General features: G+C 43.2%; 2 protein-coding genes across 2 annotated transcripts in view; both read right to left on the bottom strand.

Moving 5' to 3' along the window:
* Kat14 (lysine acetyltransferase 14) overlaps positions 1-13161 on the bottom strand; it is a 45871-nt gene extending 32710 nt beyond the window's left edge. The window contains exons 1-3 of the mRNA XM_028893249.2: positions 13039-13161; positions 4579-5273; positions 2159-2277 (exon numbers count right to left, since the gene is read on the bottom strand). Of these exons, the coding sequence (XP_028749082.1) occupies positions 2159-2277; positions 4579-4837 (378 nt within the window). The 5' untranslated portion in view covers positions 4838-5273; positions 13039-13161. The remainder of the gene's footprint in view (positions 1-2158; positions 2278-4578; positions 5274-13038) is intronic.
* Positions 4956-13157, bottom strand: LOC114709417 (protein PET117 homolog, mitochondrial). The gene is given in 3 exon segments (XM_028893250.2): positions 4956-5183; positions 5186-5273; positions 13039-13157. Coding segments are annotated over 3 exon segments (240 nt in total). The 5' UTR covers positions 13135-13157; the 3' UTR covers positions 4956-5127.
* Positions 13162-21471: the final 8310 nt, after the last annotated feature.

Raw genomic sequence — 21471 nt, 5'->3', positions numbered from 1 at the left:
TAAGCTTGGCTATTCTCAGACTCCTACTCAGAAACATGTATTCACTGTCAATCTCAAGTGTAGATACCCTGCCTGTTATTTATTTCCAGTATGTTTAACATATTTCATGAATTACAAGCTATTTACTTGAAAATGGCTTTTCTGTTACCAGTATTCACTGGACATACTGTACACTAATCTGAAAGGATCTGTTGTTCCTCCTCTTCCAGAATGTGATCTAAAAGCTTAAATGCCAGATCAGTTTTCTACTCACACCACACCAAGCTCACCGTAAGGAAGCTGGTCTTCTGGACAAAGTATTTCCAGGGCTGTCGTCTGAACTGTGCCCAGAAACAGCAGACAAGGAATGCTTATCTGTGTCAGAAGTCCAGGACAAGAATGTGCAAGTGTCTCTAGCCCCCGAGGTGTTCTGCAAAGTTTCTCCTCTGTGCTGCAAGTCAAGAGTCACCAGGAGGAAGAGAAGACACAAAGGGACATGGAGGGAAGGGGTCTTCCATCCAGAGGGTGGATCTTTACTGGTAGGATTTTATAAAGCAAAGAAAATGCTGTGTATTGCAAGCATCTTCCTTACGTCAATAAATTAAAGTTTGAGATTAAAAAGCTGAAAACACAAACTATAATGCTCTAAGTATCTGGACCTCTACTGAAGTTACTGAGGACTAGCTGGTCCAGAAATGCTGGTTGGTAGCTTATGAGAATGTATACCTAAGTTATATGTATATCTAAGATTTATAATTTAAGTTATGACTTCTTCCTTCCAGGGTATTATCCACAACCAATATATCTTCTAGAAGTGAAGAAGTTTTCTCAATCAGTGCTAACCCGATTAAGTACATAAACAGAGCCAATAGTACATATTCTGAAGACTATAAGAACTAAGTTTTCTTTTAAAAACATTACATTTCTAACATGTTAGTTTCAAAAACTAACATTCTTGAAAATGTCCACTTAAATTTGCTTTTTCCAGCTTTTATGAGATGCTACTTGCAGGCTAAGCACCTATGTATTTGCAATTCTCTTCGTAGTAACATACCTGGCCTACATATAGTATGACATCTACAGGGGGTAAAAGTGCAACTGTGACCCTCATGAGACTATTTACTAATTCAAACTTCCTTCATTTTCTACCTATGTATTTCTGGCAAGTCAGACAGCCTCTCAAGTCAACTGACAGGACTCCCAGAGTGACCTAAAAAAGCAGTGGTGATGAGGACAGCTGTTCAGATTGTTATGGCAAGTACAGTCAGTCACAAGAACCCCAAGTGGCCAACACAGCACACCTAAAAGCTTTCCCTTTCTGTTTGTTTCTTCAAAGGAAGGAGTGCTAGGGTAATTATCACTTTATCTGTTTGTGGAATGTCAGTGGCCCCTAAGGCCTAGGGGTGGAGGCTTCAGTTGGCTCACCCACGGCAGCATTCTCCAGACCTCAAATCGTACCTGGTTCACTGTAGGTACTCAGTATATGTCAAATAAATAAAAATAAACTAAAAAGCAAGACACCCAGGGGTCTGGAGCATAGCTCACTTAATGTAAGCAAGGCCATGGGTTTGCCCCAGTATCACTACCATCAACAGAACCAGTGATTACTGTCAAGTTCTTTAATGTTTAACTTGAGGACTGGCTATACCTTGTTACCTTAATATATATTAAATATACACATATTAAAATTAAACAAAACAATTTAATATAACTTGAAGGTCAGTAAAAAGTTACTGTTTAGAGTGCTAGTGTTTGAGACAGCTAAAAGTATCCATCAACAAAGACTTGTCTCCAAGTTCAAATGCAGGAATGCTGAACCTGTTGGTTATTTTGTCTTTGTTATCAAGTCAAATTGTTTCTGCCAAATCTATTTCCAGTGTAGCTACCTCTGGTTTTCTTATGCCAGAAATGACTGCCAGAAAGTGTGGGCCTGGTTTTCAGTTGAGTCTAAGCTTGGTATGACATAAGTGAAATTGATCCAGATTCTCAAGAATTCACTAAATTAGCATCGAGTATTTTTTTAAACTAAGAAGTGCTCTTTCCACACACTGTACCCCTTTCCATTGTGAAGTGTAGAGCACCCTACCCCCACACCACTCTGAAGTTCCTCACTCTGGATAACCACTCCAATTTCTTGGGCACCCAACCTGCTGCTTCTAGAGAAGAGCTTGGTACTCACTTGCTGCCACGTCAGCTTCAGCCGTTCATACTGCTCCTTGCCGTCTGCCGAGCAATCGGAACAGGTAAACCTGAAAAAGTTATCGCCCTTAAGGTAACTGAGCTGTTCCCTCAGCTGACCTACAAGAGAAAACAAAAGTCACACACATCATGGGTTTATCTCAGGCAGCAGCAACCCAAAGGCTCAGTTAATCGATCAGATTTCCAAGTTTTCCATGGTGGGTTTTTCTCCTTCTGCGGCCAACCCAGGACAGCAGCAGAGAGGAAAAAGGTGTTTCTCCTTCTAATGTCAGGCACACGCCCCTCCTAGAACCTGCGGCTCCTTAGCTTTTAGGAGAAAGGTCCTGGAAAAGCAGGTATGATTGCTCTAACTGGATTTCCCAGTGGCCACATTCCTGACTCCTCCAGGCAGATCTCTTCAAACATTCTTTCAGGGAATACCTGAGCTTGTACCACCAGCCAGGCACCAGGCTAGGAACTGGATATGCAATGTGTAAGGCAGACATGACCTGAGCCTGCTCTCGTGGGCTCATAAATCTGGAGGCAGCAAAGAACACAGGTAAACACAACTGCACTGGTTCTGGATTCTCTGATTCTGGAGCATCAGAACCACCAGGTGGCTGGGCTTTACTTCCTTACTATGGCCATGTCTACCCCAAATAAAATGCTTTGGTCCGAATCTTGGTCTGGGCTCTGCATTAAAGCTCCTAGGTGCTGCTGATGCTTTGTGCAACATGAAAACTTTCAGAGTAGGATGTAATGTGCATCACAGGGCAGTGTAAGGGTATAGAAAAGGGATGCCCGGGGGGCTGGACAGATGGCTCAGTGGTTAAGAGCACTGGCTGCTCTTCAGAGGTCCTGAGTTCAATTCCTAGCAACCATATGGTGGCTCCCAACCATCTGATGCCCTCTTCTGACCTGCAAGCATATATGTAGGCAGAACACTGTACATATAATAAATAAATAAATCTTAAAAAAAAAAAAGGGATGCCCAACCCCACTGTGGAGGGAATAGGGGTCTACTGGGCCCAGGGGAGAATAGAAATTGGCTAGAAGAGGCTGCTGTGGAACAGGAATGCAGGGAAGCTGTACAGGTGCATATTCCAGAGAAAACAAAAAGGTACAAAGTCCTAGGAATCACAAAGCATTATTTAGAAAGAATGAAGGGGTTGGGGATTTAGCTCAGTGGTAGAGAGCTTGCCTAGCAAGCGCAAGGCCCTGGGTTCGGTCCTCAGCTGGGGGGAGGGGGGGATGAAAAGTTCACCTAACCTCCCTAAAAAAAGCTAGCAGGGCCCAATCATGAAAGTCACCTTAAAATCTACCCTGTGAGGACAACAGAAAAGCCAGAGATTTGGGGTGGAACCTATCTTTACTAGATAGCTAGGAAGCAAAAACCAGCTAAATAGTCAATTCTACGTTTGTTTTCTATCAACTGTTACTATTAACTATTTACAGTAGCTATTAATTGAACAACTGAATACATTTTTAGCAGAAGCTTCCACATACCAGAAACTGACCCACTTCACTAAGTGTGTTATTGCTCCATTTCACTAGCTATGAACTCTTACATAAAGCATTCCTCCAGTACACATGCCTTTTCTGGCTCTTGCCTGATGGAAAATGCTGTGTGGCTAAGGATCATGATGGCTGGCAAAGCATGAAGCAGGCAGCTGAAAATCTCAAGATCTGTGCATTATGACTCCTTCCAGCAGATAAGAGGCCCAGAGTGGAAATAAGCCTGGTCTAAAGGCAAGAAGCAAACGTCTGCACTGCCAGGTCTAACCTCCCATCAGAAGACAACAGCAGTATCCCACAAATGTCAACTGTAACACAGTAGGTTCTGTGAACTTGAACTTTAATTCTATACTGGCAACAGAATGTGTCCCCCAACCCACAGCATATTCTTGTCAGGAAAATATGGCCAACTCCTTAAGTAACACGGGATTCTGAATTTTTCTTGGGCGACCATCCAGAATGTTAACAATGGGATAGTGATCAACAATTTTCATTAATACAAATGTGTTTCTGTGAGGATGGCGATAACTCAGCAGTTAAGAGCACTTACTGCCCTTGCAGAGGTTACTGGTTCAGTTCTCAGCACCCACACAGTGGCCCACAACCATGTGTAATTATAGTTCCAGGGGATCTGACGTCTCTTCTGACCTCTGCAAGCACTACATGCACATGGTGTACATACACTCAGGCACACACACATACACATAAAATAAATGAATGAATGTCTTAGAAAACTAAAAACAAAATAATGTTTTCATATATATTTACATTTGATAAAATATATTAATAATAATAAATATAATAATTATCTTTTTATTCAAGTCTATTTTATTAGTGTTTTTCACAGGCTGGAAAAAAAACATCACACAGGGATTGACCAATCAAAGGAATTGAGAAGCTCCTTACTGGCTGGGATCCATTTCTGGCACTTGTCACAGAAGTAAGACAGCTGCTCTTCCATCCACGATACATCTCCTTCATCACTGTTGAGGGAATCCCCACTCTGGTCGTGAGATAAGTCCACAGATGCCTGATCCTCTGATTCGACAATCAAGAGAGTCTCTCCCTCTACCTCACCTTCCTCCAGCCCTTCCGAGGTAGACGTTCTGGTGGCTTCATCATCATGCCGACTTAGCAGTCCACCCAGGTGGATGTTACTCTCCATTATTCCTTGCTCACAAGCTCTCCTAAGCTGACAGGGACTACTGAAAGAATCTCCACACAACTTCAGAAGGGCATCTGCCCACGAGTACTTTATCCACACAGAACGGACTTAAAAGTGATTAAGAAGACAAGATCCACTGTCCTTTATTTAATAAAGTTTAAATGGACAGTGATTTGGGGGGGAGGGGACAGATTTCACTAACTATTATCTATGGACACACACACACACTCATGCACATACCCACATATACACACACTAACCCAGCACTGCCCCATCAATTTTTCACAAAGTCAAGTGTTTGGAGATCCTTTTTTCAACATCTTCTCTCTTTCTGCTTCAAGTTCTTAGTCAAAATAATCTGTTCTCCCAAAAGACGAATGTTTTCTTTTTTCTGATTTTGCCTCTCAATGTCTCTGATCACTCCGTCACGAAGCCTCTAAAAACATAAGAAGCAGATTTTAGTTACCCCCTGAACAGGTGGCTCCCATCCTGTGCCTCCAAATCTAAATAACAGCACCACCAAAATACACTCAAAATGTTCCGATTTCAAATACCCAATTACAATTTTAACTTCTGTACAATGTAAATAAAGAAACCACCAAGTAAATCTGGTAATGTGTTATGTTAATACTGAAGTGACTTCTTACCACATTTTAAGAAGCCCTGAACACAGAAAACTTAATAGGAATTAATGAAATATAAAAAAAAGGCACTATGTTGAATTTTATAAATTTAATTGCTAAGTAATATTTTTTTTTTTTTTTTTTTTTTTTTTGGTTTTTCGAGACAGAGTTTCTCTGTGTAGCTTTGGTGCCTGTCCTGGATCTCACTCTGTAGACCAAGCTGTCCTCGAACTCACAGAGATCCGCCTGGCTCTGCCTCTAGAATGCTGGGATTAAAGGTGTGTACCACCACCACCTGGCTCTAAGTGATACTTTTAAAATCTGATGAGTTAGTACAGCAAAACTGTGAACTGCCTTCCTATAAGCAGTTACCTGAGACAGACACTAAACATCAACAAAAAAAGACAGTAAGAATGTGAGAAAATAAAGGATTTCTATCATGAAAAGGCAGAAATACAAAATTCCCAATCAATTATGATTAGAAAGAAGGGACAATTACCAGTGAAAAAAGTAAGTTCCTCAACGGTCGTTACCTTAGTAAATACTAAAAACAATCTCAGAATGTGAACCTGGTGCCTAACATGAAATTTAAAATGCCCACTCAGTTACTATTATGAATATTTTATACTTTGTAGCTCACAAGAGTACATTTTTAACAGAAGCTTCATGAGATTATTATTTTTATTTTTTCACTTTAAAACCTTGAATTCTACTTTATGTACATGGGTGTTCTATCTACAAGTTATGCCGGTACAGTGCCTGTAGGGGTAGAAGAGGGTATCCAATACCCTGGAACTGGAGTTACAAATGATTGAGCTACCACATGGGTATTGGGAATCAAACCCAGGTCCTCTGCAAGAGCAGCTAGTGCTCATAACCACTGAACCATCTCTCCAGTCCCTGTATCTTTTTTTTTTTTTTTTTAAAGTATCTTTCTATGTAATCCTGACTGTCCTGGAACTCCCTATGTAGACCAGGCTGACCTCAAAAGCAGAGATCTGCCTGCCTCTTATCTTTATTTTTAAAGACTGGCCTAAGAAAGAATTGGAATCAACCTAGCTGTCCACCAACAGATGAATGGATAATGAAAATCTGATGTGCACACACACACATGCACACACAATAGAATACTACTCAGCTCTAAAGAAAATTAAAGTTAAAAAATTTATAGGAAAATGATAGAATGTATAATATTGAGCAAGGTCATATAATCACAAAGAAAGAAATCTCACATGAAGAATCAAGCCAATGATATTTGTATATATACAAACAAATGCACATGTGGGTATAGTATAATCTGACGGAAAGAGAACAAGAAAGGCTATACATACATGAGGAAGGACTGAGTGGTAATAGACACACATTATAGAAGAGAATATAAGCTAAGTGTTTTTCTAGTTCTAATTCTGTCATGGATTTTCTGGGTTTGGCGGCAAGTGCATAAAATATATTTGATATCGAAAGTATAAAATGTAATGTGAAGCTCCACTGCTTCTGTTCTGAATGCCTACTCTAACCATAGTGTAGAAGGGCTGGAGAGAGAAGGGCTTAAGTGCGCTTGCTCCTGCAAATGACCTGAACTCAATTTCCATGGCAGCTCACAAGTATCTGTAACTCCAGTCCAAAGGGATGTGATGCCCTCTTCTGACCTCCATGGGATCAGGCATAAATGTAGTGCTCATACGTACATGCAAACCTTCATAAATATAAAACAATAAAATAAATAAAAAAACTTAAAAACTATAGAAGTTCATTGAGTTGTACAGTCTTTGAGTCTAACTTTGGTGTGTGATTTCTTTTATTTATTTGCAAGGGGTTTTTGTTATTTTTACAATAAAGTTTATTTAAAAAAAAAAAAAAAAAAAAAAAAAGACTCACCTAGTACTTGCTGAGCCTCTTCCAGGTCTATAGCTTCATTTGCTACACAAGGGAGTTAGGAAATTTAAGAGTACAGTGCTCGGGTCCAGCATGGTAGTACACATCTTCAGTTCCAGGCCAGGCAAAACTACATAGGGGGACTTTGTCTCAAAATAAAATAAAACCTTAAAAGAAGAAAAAAATTGCCTGGATGGACACTTAACTGAAATTCGATTTTTGTTTTGTTTGAGATGAGTTCTTGTAATTAGCCCAAGTTGACCACAAAGTCAAGATCTCCTGCCTTAACCTCCCAAGTACTGGCTCAACCTTCTTAAACCCCCAGGTCTTCTTGTCACAGTGTTTCTCATACCAAGACACAGCACAACATTCCTTCAATACTTATCTCCCAGCTCCTTTTGGAGGACATCAGCCTGTGCTGAGATCTTCATCTCCACCCACCATTCCTACCTTCCTCCAAGTGACTGCCTCACACCTCTAACTCCCACTTGCCACACTAACCTAAGATCTTTTATCCACATTAGCTTCATGTCAACTTGACCTAAGCAAAAGTCATTTGGGAAGAGGGAACCTCAATCTAAAAAATGCCCACACCAGGCCGGGTAGTGGTACACACCTATAATCCCAGCACTCGGGAGGTAGAGGCAGGCGGATCTCTGTGAGTTCGAGGCCAGCCTGGTTTACAGAGTGAGTTCTAGAACAGGCTCCAAAGCTACACAGAGAAATCCTATCTTGAAAAAAACCAAAAAACTAAGAACAAAAAAACAAACAACAAAATGCCCATACAAGACTGGCCTGTGGGCAAGTCTACTGTGGAATATTCCTTTACAATGCGTAAATATATGTCACTGTGATTGGTTTAATAAAAAAGCTGACTGACCTATAGCTAGGCAGGATAAGGTTACAACCACACTGAGGACCCTGGGAAGAAGAGGTGCGGGGTCTGAGGAGAAACCATGAGACACAAACCAAGAAGGATGGGAAGTACGTACAGAAGGTAAACGAGTCTCGGGGCAGCACACAAATTAATAAAAATGGGTTAATTTAAGTCATAAGAGCTAGATGAAAATAAGCCTAAGCTACCAGCTGATCATTTATCATTTTTTTTTTTCCAAGACAGGTTTTCTGTGTAGCTTTGAGCCTTTCCTGGAACTCGCTCTGCAGACCAGGCCAGCCTCGAACTCACAAAGATCCTCCTGGCTCTGCCTCCCAAGTGCTGGGATTAAAGGTGTGCGCCACCACTGCCAAGCTTTAAGTCTCTGTGTGGTTTTTTTGGGGGAGGCTGGCGGGACAGAATAGTCCACCTACAGTCTATGGCACATTTTCTTGATTAGTGGTTGATATTCGAGGGCCTGTCATATTGTGGGTGGTGTCACTCCTAGGTAGATGGTCCTGGGAGTCTAAGGAAACAAATTCAACAAGCCAAGAGCAAGCTAGTAAGCAGTACCTCTCCACAGCCTCTGTGTCAGCTCCTCTCCTAGGTTCCTGGGCTGTTGAGTATCTGTTCTCACTTCCCTCAGTGATCAACTGTGATACAGAACTGTAAACTGAAATAAACCTTTTCTTCCCCAAGTTCCTTGTGTTCATAGTGTTTTATCACAGCAACAGAACCAAACCCTAAGACAGAAACTGGTACCAGAAGTGGGGTGTTGCTATGTTAGATCTGATTGCATTTGAGAAAGAGAGGGAGGTTGAGATGGCACCTGAACATGGGCTGTAAAAGTTGCTGAGTGCTCAGAGTTCAGTAGGTTGTTCTCTGGGACCTTCGAAGACAAGAGTGTTGAGAGAAATGCAAATGGTGGAGGCCAGCTTATGAAATTAAAGAGGGAAGTTTTGAAAGTCTTTTAAAGATTATATGAAGGCTGAGTGACATTTTGAAAGGAGAATATATGGTTCTAGTCAGCTGGGGTTTCAGAATCAGCTGTGATTAGGAAGACACCAGCACCACTGAAGTCGATCTATCCTGGGACAATTTACAAGGGTTGGCTACAGCTGAGAAATCAGCTCTGATTAACAGACCAGCATCAGTGAGGTGAAATCTTCAGAGAAGTATTTCCTCAGGGTAGGCACACAGAAGCTGTGGTCCAGAGGGGGGCAGGACTATACCTTTGGTGATGTGTAAGTCTCCTAGGCCTTAGTTGAAGTTTAAGCCCCAAGGATCATGGAGAGAAGGTAATACTTGCACCACATTTCAGGGTCAGAGTCTGGAAAGAGAGCCCTGAAGAGGTTATTGGGAGCTGTACAGCCCAGTTGCAGGGCAGACCCCAATATTTTAGAGATGCCAATATCATTGGATAATCACCAAGAACAGCAACTGCTGTGGAGTAGAGCCAGCCTGAGCTTAGAAGGCCAGTTTCACGAGCTGTAGATGGCAGAGCTGGAGAAATGACAAGGCCCCTCAGAGCCCAAAAGGATGGTGAATGGGTCCCAGATATCAAGCACTGAACTTTTGTTTTTGGTTTTGCTTTGTTCAAAATGTAACTGTGCCCTGGTTCTTCCCTACTGGAGTAAGAACATATTTAACTTATTTTTGATTTTACAAGAGTCCACAATTAAGAGACTTTGGATATTTTAGAGAAGGCTAAACTCTGAAGGAGACCTTTGATGTTTCAAAGAGTCTGAATCTGGGCGCCAGAAATGGTGGTACATGACTTTAATCTCAGTACTCAAAAGGCAGAGGCAGGCAGACCTCGTGAGTTAGCAGCCAGCTTAGTCTACAAAATGAGTTCCAAGACAATAAGACAGTTTAGAGCAGTGGTTCTCAACCTGTGGGTTGCAACCCTTTTGGGTGGAAAGACCCTTTCACAGGGCTCATTTAATACCACCAGAAAACACAAATGTTTACACTGCAATTCATAACAGTAGCAAGACTACAGTTACGAAGTAGCAGTGAAAATAATTGTATGGCTGCAGTCGCCACAACATGAGGAACTGTATTAAAGGGTCACATTAGAAAGGCTGAGAACCACTGATTTACAGAGACCCTGTGTCATAAGGAAGGGAGAGAGAAAGGGAGGGAGGGAGGGAGAGAGGGGGGAGGGGGGGAAGAACCTGAACTTTTTAAGACTTAAAGACAGGGACTTTTAAAGTTAGGAATATGTTTTTTTTTTTTTTTTTGGTTTTTCGAGACAGGGTTTCTCTGCGTAGTTTTGCGCCTTTCCTGGAGCTCACTTGGTAGCCCAGGCTGGCCTCGAACTCACAGAGATCCGCCTGCCTCTGCCTCCCGAGTGCTGGGATTAAAGGCGTGCGCCACCACCGCCCGGCCGGAATATGTTTTATATTGTGATACTGAGAGATCTTGAGAGTGAACAAAAAGATCACACTTTAATAAGTGATACGTTTGTTGTCAAGCTGACAAGGGATCAATTGTGCTGTTTGGTTTTTATCAATTTGACACAAACCTAGACATACCTGAAGAGAGAATTTACATGTGTGCATGCGTGCGTGCGTGCGTGCGTGCGTGCGTGCGTGCGTGTGTGTGTGTGTGTGTGTGTGTGTGTGTGTGTGTGTGTGTGATCCCCCGGAGCTGGAATTACACGCAGTTGTGAGTCATCTAGCATGGGTACTTATGAGTCCTTAGGAAGAACAGCAGTGTTCCTCACTGCTGAGCCATCTCTCCAAGCCCTGAAAGATGGAATTTTAACTTAGAGAATGCCTAGGACTGGCCTGAGGTAAATCTATGGGGTGTTGTCTTAATAAACGATTGATATAAGAAGGCCCAGCCCATCGTGGGTGATGTCACTCCTGGACAGGTGGTCCTATCCATGGACACATGGTCCTGAATGTACTGAGCAAGCCAGGAGCAAGCCAGCCAGTGAGCAGCACTCTTTCGTGGCTTCTGCTTCAGTTCCTACTTCCAGGTTCCTGCCTCTGCTTCTTTCGATGATGGACTTTGATATGAAACTGTAAACTGAAACAAATCCTTTCCTCCCTAAATTGCTGTTAGTCATGGTGTTTAATCACAGTAACAGAAACCCTAACTAAGCTCTTTACTCACCCACTTCTAACATCTGGAGCTGTGTTTCCTGCAGCATCACTAACATCCTCCACTTACCATAGGACTACACCCAGAAAAATTCTTAAGAAACTGAAAATAACAAAGTCAAAAGGTATACTGAGTCCACCTAACCCATCGAATGCCAGGACTCAGCAACACACTATCCTGCAGCTCCCTGCGGACTGTGGCTTGTTCAGCATCTTGAAAGAAACCTACCATTTATCCCCGGCCTGGGAAAATACCCAAATTCAATATTCAAAGAAAGTTTCACTAAATACAAACCATAATGCTTTCCTATTGTCACAGTCAAAACCAAGTTGAACTGTCTGTAAGTTAGGGACCATCTGTACTTCGTTTCTACTAAGTAGCTTAAAGACATTGTACGTAAAGAGAAAAACACCATGCCTGGTGTGGGGTAGACAGAAAACAAGTCATTATTTCATTGATTGCTGCCTTGAAGTTCTCCACACATCCACCATACCAATCCTTCCTTCCTCAATGTTAGATGGTAAGTTGCTAATAAATATCTGAAGGAGAGGCTATCTGGTCAGTCTTTCTCATCACTAACTTCCACAAAACACCTAAATCTTTCTGTTCTTCCACATTTCCATCCTCAACCCTGTTTCATTAAAGCCCTTGGCACAGTTTTGGAACACAGCTGAGTCTCCATGCTCCAAGAGATCTGGTTTCATTGGTCTGGTCACCTTGTAAACACTTCTCAGGAACATGGCTTGAGACAAAGCTCTAATTCCAACCCACTGTCTTCAAAACACACCAGGATGATACAGACATCCTGTCCTATCCGCCAAGTTCAATCAGCTCCACCACCTTTTCCTTTCCCTCCTCAGAAGGAAGTTGCTGGCTTCTACTCTAAGATATCCCTACGTGACAAGACTTGACTCCCAAATCTCTAATCTCTTGTGTGCGTCTAAATCACTGCTTATCCCACCCTGCGCCTCAAAATTCTTAGGACATTTCAAGATTCCTCTCTACTTTCTAGACCGTGAGTACTGAAGTCAATGGGGCTGCTCACTCTTGACCCTTTCAGTTCATTACTCTGCCTTTGGCACATCCGGTTCAAGCCAAATACCTGTCAAGGGGTTGCCTGAAAGGCCAAAAACCAAATACTGGCCTGCGGACCGTAGCTCCGTTGTGAAAAAGAAGAGACTCTAGAGAGGCCATCATGAACTATGCGTTCTCAATGTGCCTAGTGCACTGACCGTTGCTAACCTGAATGAGAACATAAAGAGACCGTCGCAGACCAACAAGCCAGATATTCCCTGAAATAAAAAGCATCAAAAGAAAACGTGGTGGGTGGGTTTTTTTTTTTTTATCGTTTTCGGAACCGACTTTCCATAGCAGACTGTTCACTTACGCAAAAATTACAAAAATCTCAAGTTGCCTTGGTCAAAGGCACAGGGGCTGTGCTGGGAGCAGGCTGCGGTATCTCGGGGATCTAACGACTGGGTACTGCTTTTGTGGGCTGCGGTGCCCCCCGGGCCTCGTGCTCGCCCTACCAGCGCTCTACCTCAGGGCTACACCCCAGCCCCGCGGCTTCCGCCCTAGCCTTAGGCCTCGTGGCTGGGGAGAGGAGTCGGAGACCTGGACGCGCGCGCCCTGGAAGCCCGCCCGGCCCGCCACGCGCGCGGGGACCGCGGCGGGCTCCGCGCTCCGCGCTCCGGAAGGCGCGGTCACGTGACACCGACCTGCCGGTCCTGCCGCTGCTTCAGATGCACGCCGGCCACCGTGGCCGCCGTCAGCAGCACCGAGAGGCCCAGCACCGCCTTCGAACTCCTCGACATTCCCGCTCTGGGCCGCGGACTCGCTCCCGCTCACGTCCCCGCCACCGCCGCCACCGCCGCCACCGCCGCCACCGCCGCCGCTGCCGCCGCCGCCGCGGCAACGGGCCAGGCTCGACCCCTCGAGCGCAGAGCCGTCGCAAGGTCGCTGTCGTCGCCAGGCTCGAGCAATCGAGCGCCGAGCGTAGCCCCTGCCCCACTTCGCTTCGCTGCTTCCAGTGGGGCCCTGCGGCAGGGGGTTCCCCGTTTGGGGACCGCCTCCACCAGGAAGTTGTTGTGCCGGGCAGCTTTGGAGACGCGTGGGTCTGGTTGGGAAGTACTTGTGGAGTTTGTGCGGAGGACAGCTGAACGCTATGGGGCGACTGATCAGACCCTGAATTTTTTTGCAGTCTAAAAGCTGGGTGGTTGGTTTCTTGTTATGCAGCTCAGACTTGCCTCAGACTCGCAATCCTTCTGCCTCAGCCTCCGCTACATGTCGCCTACTCACAACTCCAGTTGGGAAATGCGCTGGGTCAGGCAAGGACCCGGAAATGTGTAGCCGGTTTGTCTTTGATTCCCTTGAAGCCTGCCAGAAAGGCAAGATCCTTATGTCAAACTAACCAGGAAAATTAGAGACTAGAGTAGTTCACAAGAAGCTAAGGATGGTGTCAATTGCACTTCCCCCTTAAATTAAAAAGAGGCTTGGCTTCCCAGAACTTTTAAGTATTTAACCGAGCTGCTGCTGAAGAAGAACTGTGTATCACTAAATCACTCCTACCCACGAAAATACATATTCAAAGCTTCTTCATTGAAAGCAGCCATAGACAATGTTGATAGGACTAATACAGCTTTTCCCAGGGCTTCTCCAACATTCACCTCGGTTCAAAACACATACCTTTAATCCCAGCAGAGGTAGGTGGATCTCTCTGAGTTCAAGGCCAGCCTGGTTTACAGAGCAAGTTCCAGGACAGCCAGGGCTACACAGAGGAAACTCCATTTTGAAAAAAAAAAAAAAAAAAAAAAAAGTTGTATTCAAAGTGTGGTGTAAACCAATGTTTATCAACCAAAGAAAAATGTTTTGTATAATTATTACTATTTAAGTTAGTGGCTGAGTGACTGCGTGCCATCAGACACTGAAAAGCAATGTATTTACTTTTGAAGTTTCTACTAAATATGTTTTCTTGTTTTCTCTCTTTTATGCCAAGACCTTCCAGAGAAAGCATTGCTGATGAACACATTATTTTACCGTGTTCAGTTAACGCCTATGTTTGAGGTACACCTGAAATGCTAGGAGAGCATGTGACAGGGCAAGACAGTGTGGGCGTTCTTCCATCTTGTATTCTTGCTGAGGCCATTTTAGGGTTAGCTAGAATTTATTCTCTTTGATGGAGAATCCTGTGGAAAGTTACCCAACTCTATTCTAGGATCCCAAGGTCAAGATGCCCAACTAACTAATCTTAGCTTCTGTCAAACTGCTTGCTTGCACAAAACCTCCCTCATGCAGCTGCCACGTGAGACACCAGAATGTGGTTTCGCCTTTAAAAACCCCTTACCCTAAACACTGAGTACTGCACTTGGGTCCCAAATACCTAAGTGCAATCACAGCCAGCTGGAATAAAGATATTTTATTCCTCTCAGTTACCTATAACTGTGTCTCAGTGGTCATCTCTGATGGGCTCCCCATAGCAGGTTTATCCCAGGAACCACTTCCCTCAGAGGAGGGAACGCTATAGACAACTGTGGTCAACAAGAAAGAAGGTGGAAGAGACTATCCAAACATCATCAGGGCTCTCTATTTTGGAGTGACAGGACTCACAGATTCTAAGTACTGACACCCAAGGACAAAACTGTAGTTTAAAAATAAGAAAAGATAGCCTTTTCAACAAATGGTGCTGAGAAAAACTGGATATCCACATGTAGGTATCTCACCTACCAAGCATCCTGGTCCAGCAACATAGCACACTGTAATGTGTCAGTCGGTCCTTCATGGTTATGAGGCTCTCTGGCAGCTATGACTTGCTACACTGTCTAGCATCAGGAGAAAGGATTGCAAGAAAACATTAAAATTCAAAATTGGAACTGGGTGTTTAGCTCACTGCTAGGCTCCAAGGCAGTTGTTTCCCTACTGAGCAGATGTCACTCAGATGTCACAGTAACACGAAGTCTAAAAATGTTAAGTGGAGACATCCTAAGTTAGACACCTTTTGTACATGATTTGACAATGTTATTTCAGATTCAAAATCCACTCACAGCATTAGAAAACAATGTCAATTTTTTCAGAGTTAATAAAAGGAAAGAGTTGTCAGATCCTTTAAGTATAATTTAAATATACTTAAAAGTTATCTATCAGCCGGGTGGCGGTGGTGGTGCACGCCTTTAATCCCAGCACTCGGGAGGCAGAGGCAGGTGGATCTCTGTGAGTTCGAGGCCAGCCTGGGCTACCAAGTGAGTCCCAGGAAAGGCGCAAAGCTACACAGAGAAACCCTGTCTCGAAAACCAAAAAAAAAGTTATCTATCATTGCTTATATAAGCACTGACTTCAGTTGACATACAATACTCTTTGTTGGCTAACACATGGAGCAGCTGGAACTCTCTGCACACCTGGACCCCACAATCCAGCAAATGATTCACACAGCCAGCAGAGTTGCATGCATATGTCCTTAAAAGACAAGGTAAGGCAAACCAGGCATGGTATACATGTCTTTAATCCCAGCACTCAGGAGGCAGAGGAAGGAGAATCTGAGGGTGAAGTCAGCCTGCTCAACATAGTGAGCTCTAGAACAGCCAGGACTACTGGCCTGTCCCAAAATAAGTGAATAAGTAAATGTAAACAAATAAAAAAATAGATAAAGGATGGATAGATGGATCAGTGCTTAATAACAATACTTGTGGGGCTGGAGAGATGATGCAGTGGTTAAGTTATGGTGCATTAACTTGTTCACACAGAAGACGCAGGTTCACTTCCCAACACCACCCATGGTGGCTCACATCTATACATAATTCCAGTTCCAGGGGATTCAACATCTTCTGGTTTCCAGGGCACTGCATTCACATGGTGCACAGCCTTGCATGCACACAAAATGCCCACACACAAAATAATAAAATAAATTTTTTAAAAAAAAGAACAATGCAGCCAGGCGGTGGTGGCGCATGCCTTTAATCCCAGCACTCGGGAAGCAGAGCCAGGCAGATCTCTGTGAGTTCGAGGCCAGCCTGGGCTTCCAAGTGAGTTGCAGGAAAGGCGCAAAGCTACACAGAGAAACCCTGTCTGGAAAAACCAAAAAAAAAAAAAAGAACAATGCCTGCTCTTCCAGAGGACCCACAATCAATTCCCAGCACCCATGTGGCCATTCACAATCATTTGTAACTGTGGTTCCAGGGGATCCAATGCCCTCTTCTGGCACCAAGGTACATATATAGTTCACAAAAATTCATGCAGGCAAAATACCCATACATATAAAATAAAATAATAATTTAAAAAATTTAAAGATAGCCGGGTGGTGGTAGTGCATGCCTTTAATCCCCAGCACTCGGGAGGCAGAGGCAGGTGGATCTTTGTGAGTTCGAGGCCAGCCTGGTCTCCAAAGCGAGTTCCAGGAAGGGCATAAACAGAGAAACCCTGTCTCGAAAAAACCAAAAAAAAAAAAAAAAAAAAAAAAAAAAAAAAAAAAAAAAAAAAAATTAAAGATAGACAATGGGCACCAAACACAAAAGTAAATGTTAAATTATTTAATAATGTAAAATAAATATTAAATGTATACCACCCAAACATTTATCATCAGGAAAAAGGACAGGGAAGCTGTGAGATTGTCATATAGGCAAATATTAAGCAGTCTTAAGAAACAATTAATTCACTGGGTAGTGGTGGTTGGTACACGCCTTTAATGCCAGCAACTTGGGAAGCAGAGGCAGGCAGATCTCTGTGAGTTCAATGCTAGCCTGATCTACAAAGTGAATTCCAGGACAGCTAAGTCTACATAGAGAAACTGTCAAAAAAAAGAAGAGGAAGAGGAAGAAGGAAAGAATTCCTCTTATATAAAGGGATCAACAGGAGAATTCACAGACCTAATGCAAAATGCAAGAATCCAGACACAAAAGATTATATCTGGGGTCAGGAGAGGATATATCTTCCAGGAAAAATGTGACTGGAGCTTTCAGGGATGCTGATATAATTCAGTCTCTTCATCTGGGTTATTGGTCCTGGTTGTGTGCAAAATATGATGCAGTGGTGCCCTTAGGCTATGCATAGTAGCCTAAAATCTATCCAAATCTTGCATAAAAATAGGAATAGTAAAAACTGGCTTTTTAATTTGTGTGTGTTTGTGTGTGGTTTTTTGAGACAGGGTTTCTCAGTGTAGTTGTGTTGCCTGTTCTGGATCTCAGTCTGTAGACCAGGCTGGCCTTGAACTCACAGAGATCCACCTGGCTCTGCCTCCCAAGTGCTGGGATTAAAAGCATGCAGCACTTCTGCCCAGCTTTTAATTCTTACACATACATAGTCCCCTTCACCAAAAAAGTTTTTTCCTTTTCCTCTCTGATGACTATTAAGAACTGAAGAATGGTCATTAAAATGACGTGGGGAGGGACAGGTAAAGTGCAAGTCTTGTGACTTGAGTTTGATCCCTGGAGCCTAGGTAAAAGTAGAAGGGAAAAATGGACTCCACAACGTTGTCCTCTGACTTCTACAGAGGTACTGTGGCATGTGTGTTATGGGGAGCCCACCAGAGATGACCATTGAGACACAGTTTATAGCTAATTGAAAGAATTTATTCAAGACTGCTTGGACTATACTCAGGTATTTGGGACCCACGTATAGTGCTGAAGGTTTAGAGAAAGGGGTTTATGTAGGCAAAAAGACACATCCTGCTGTCTCTCTGGGCAGTTGCAGAGGGAGGTTTTGTGCAAGCAAGCGGTTTAACAGAAGCTAAGATATGTTAGTTGGGGCATCTTAACCTCAGGTTCCTAGGGTAATTTTCCATTGGCCTTCCCAGTAAGGAGATCAAATTCTAGTCAAACCTAAAATGGCTTTCTTTTGGGTCACCAACCAGTCCTCAAATCATGACATGGACATTTATTATTAGTTAAGAATGCTTGATCTTGCTGGGCGGTGGTGGCGCACGCCTTTAATCCCAGCACTCGGGAGGCAGAGCCAGGTGGATCTCTGTGAGTTCGAGGTCAGCCTGGGCTACCAAGTGAGTCCCAGGAAAGGCGCAAAGTTACACAGAGAAACCCTGTCTCGAAAAACCAAAAAAAAAAAAAAAAAAAAAAAAAAAAAAAGAAAGAAAGAAAAAAGAAAGAATGCTTGATCTTATCTTATTCTTGCTTCTTCCTGGCTCTTATAACTTAATTTAACCTGTTTTTCTTCATCTACATTTTGCCTCAGGGCTTTTTACCTTTCTTTAATTCTGTATGTTCTACTTCATGTTTGGCTGACTGGTGACTACCTGGCTGGCTTGCCCCAGGCATCTCCCTCTCCTTCCCTTCATTCTCTTTTCCTGCTCTGTGGCCTAAATTCCTCCTCCTACTTATTCTCTCTGCCTACGATCCCCCCCATCCCTCCTCTGCCTAGCTATTGGCCATTCAGTTGTTATTAGACCAATCAGGTGCCTTAGGCAGGCAAAGTAGCACATCTTTACAGAATTAAACAAATGCAACATAAACAAATGTAACGCACCTTTGCATAGTTAAAGTAATATTCTACAACAGGCCTCCGCAAGAATACAGGTGGAGGGACCTTTGCTCTCTTGCCCTGTCACATGTGCACCCCCACACATACACACATTATTCAAGTGCACATGCATACACCCACAAAATAATAATAATAATAATAATAATAATAATAATAATAATATTAACAGATGTAAAAAAAAAAAGCTAGATTCCACCAAGCATGGTGGTACAGGTACATAATTATAACTCTCAAGACACTGAGGAAAGATTAAGAGTTGGAGGCCTGGGCTATTTACCAAAACTGTGACTCAAAAACAAACAAGCAAGAAAAAAATTGGACCCCAAGAAGAAAGCTCTAGCTTTTTATTTTTGAAAACAAGCAAACAAACAAATCACAGCTAGGAATGTAATAAAGTACTTACCCAGCATACACAAAGCCCTGGGTTCAACCCCAGCACAACAATAATTAATCAGTCAATTGAGGATCATAGATATATTATCATGAAATTTTACACATTCAATTCAATCTTACTAATTTCCCCCACACACACACATAGTTATATAACATATTTTAATTTTTTTCCTTTTCATGAAAATACTATGTGAATAAGATCTAAATAGCTACTACCCATGAAACTCCCTTTTGAATTCTATGAGCTTCCTCACACTGATTGCAGTGAATATATAAATATTATCCTTCCTTATGATTACCACGGTGGCTCACACTGATTGCAGTGACTATATAAATATTATCCTTCCTTATGATTACCACGGTGGGACGATGACTAGGAAGTGTAGCTGACATCACAGTTTTTCATTCTTGTTTTCTGCAGTGCTGGGGAGCCAGGGCCCTGCACTTCTCCCTCAACCATCACAGTGCACTTACTTCCAAAGGCCAAGAGGCAGGGTTGACCTTAGAAACCTCACAGTGACTCCTCATTCCTACAAATAAAGTTTCTAGGTCCATGGAATGGTCTTCTACCCAGCCCTTCGTTTCAGCCTCCTCTAAGTTACAAGCATCGTCAATCAAGAAGTACAGAGCCAACTGGGCAGTGGTGGTGCCCACCTTTAGTCCCAGCACTAGGGAGGCCGAGGCAGGCAATCTCTGTGAGTTCGAGGCCAGCCTGGTCTACAGAGCGAGTTCCAGGACAGGCTCCAAAGCTGCACAGAGAAATCTTGTCTTGAAAAACAAACAAACAAACAAAAAAAAAAAAAAAACAGAAAAGAAAAGAGAGAGAGAAGTACAGAGCCTGGAAAAGAATCAAGAAATGAGAGTTCTTTTGAGGAAACACAGCTATTGTCCCTTGAAGGAACAATGCACTGAAACAACACTCCAGCCACTTTCACTCCCTCAAGGGCAGAGACCTAAATGGACTCCTTAATGCAATATATAACTTGGCTGTGTCCTTCAAGGCTTGAGTCAGGGCCAGGTACCCTCAGCAACTATGGAAGAGCTAAGTTTGAAGTCATTTTGTCATAGGGAATACTGGTCATCAGTGGGAGGCAGAGGGTTAAGGTAGAATCTGTGGTGGGCAGTGATGTGACAGGTGGAGGCAGAGGCACAAGGAATAGTTTGAAGATGGTGTGGTAGTGGGGTTGAGAATGTGGTGGAGGCAGGCTTTGGGAAGAAGGCAGAGGTGTCAAGAGAGCTGGCATCAGTGACCAACATGACTGCACATTTCACACTTCAACATCAGCACCAAATGATGGCAGACATCCGATCTTGGGCAGCCCCAAGACACTATTGTAAGTGTATGAGGCAAACAAGGATGATCAGTGGATGTCTACTCTGAAGTAGACAACACAGGTACCAACGATGGAGTTCCATCCTCAGACTGAAGCTTTGAAGGTAGCCATAAACATATCCTGACCCATACATAAGTCCTCTTTCCTTGGGGTTTCAACCAGTACTGTCCAGATGGCTCCAGAATTGGCCATTTGGCCCTCATGCTCTTTTGACAGAACCCATTAGCATGAGTTTTTAATACATTGGAAAATATAATAGACTAGCAGATTTTGGGGGTTTTTTAAGTAATTTATTTGATGTATATGAACGCTTTGCCTGCATGCATATATGTGCACCATGTGTATGCCTGTCACATGCTCTTGAACTGGCGTTATGGATGGTTGTAATACATCATGTGGGTGCTGGAAATCAAACCTGGGTCCTTTGCCAGAGCAATAACTACTCTTAACTGCTGATCTACCTTTCTAGCATCACCCCCCATTTTATTTATTTTTATTAGCTTTTAAAATCAGCACACCAAGTAATATGTGTAATTATTGCTTTTCAAACATACTGTTTGAGACAGGGTCTTAACTATGTAACCCTTATAGACCAGACTAGGCTTGAACTCAGATATCCACCTGCCTCTGCCTCCCAAGTGCTGAGATTAAAGGCGTGCGCCGCCGCCGCCGCCGCCGCCACCACCACCCAGCTCCATTCTTTGTTCTTGTTGATCTCCCCTGACTCTGCTGCCTCCTTCCTATCCTCCTTTCTACTGGTTCCTTTTCTATCTTTCTAATCCCCCCCCAACACAGACACACTTATGTCACATATATTTTTTTCCAATCTGTTCTGTGACACTATTCACGCGGGGATGTGAACAAAAGTGTCTACTTACTTACAGGAGCAGAAATGACTCAAAGACTGCTGAACACCAAAAGCCCACCCCAGCATGAGTGACAACT

Source organism: Peromyscus leucopus, chromosome 4 (assembly GCF_004664715.2).
Source record: "Peromyscus leucopus breed LL Stock chromosome 4, UCI_PerLeu_2.1, whole genome shotgun sequence".
In the NCBI taxonomy this organism is placed as follows: domain Eukaryota; kingdom Metazoa; phylum Chordata; class Mammalia; order Rodentia; family Cricetidae; genus Peromyscus; species Peromyscus leucopus.
The sequence above is the reverse complement of the archived record's forward strand: the minus strand, read 5'-3'. Positions and strand labels throughout refer to the sequence as shown.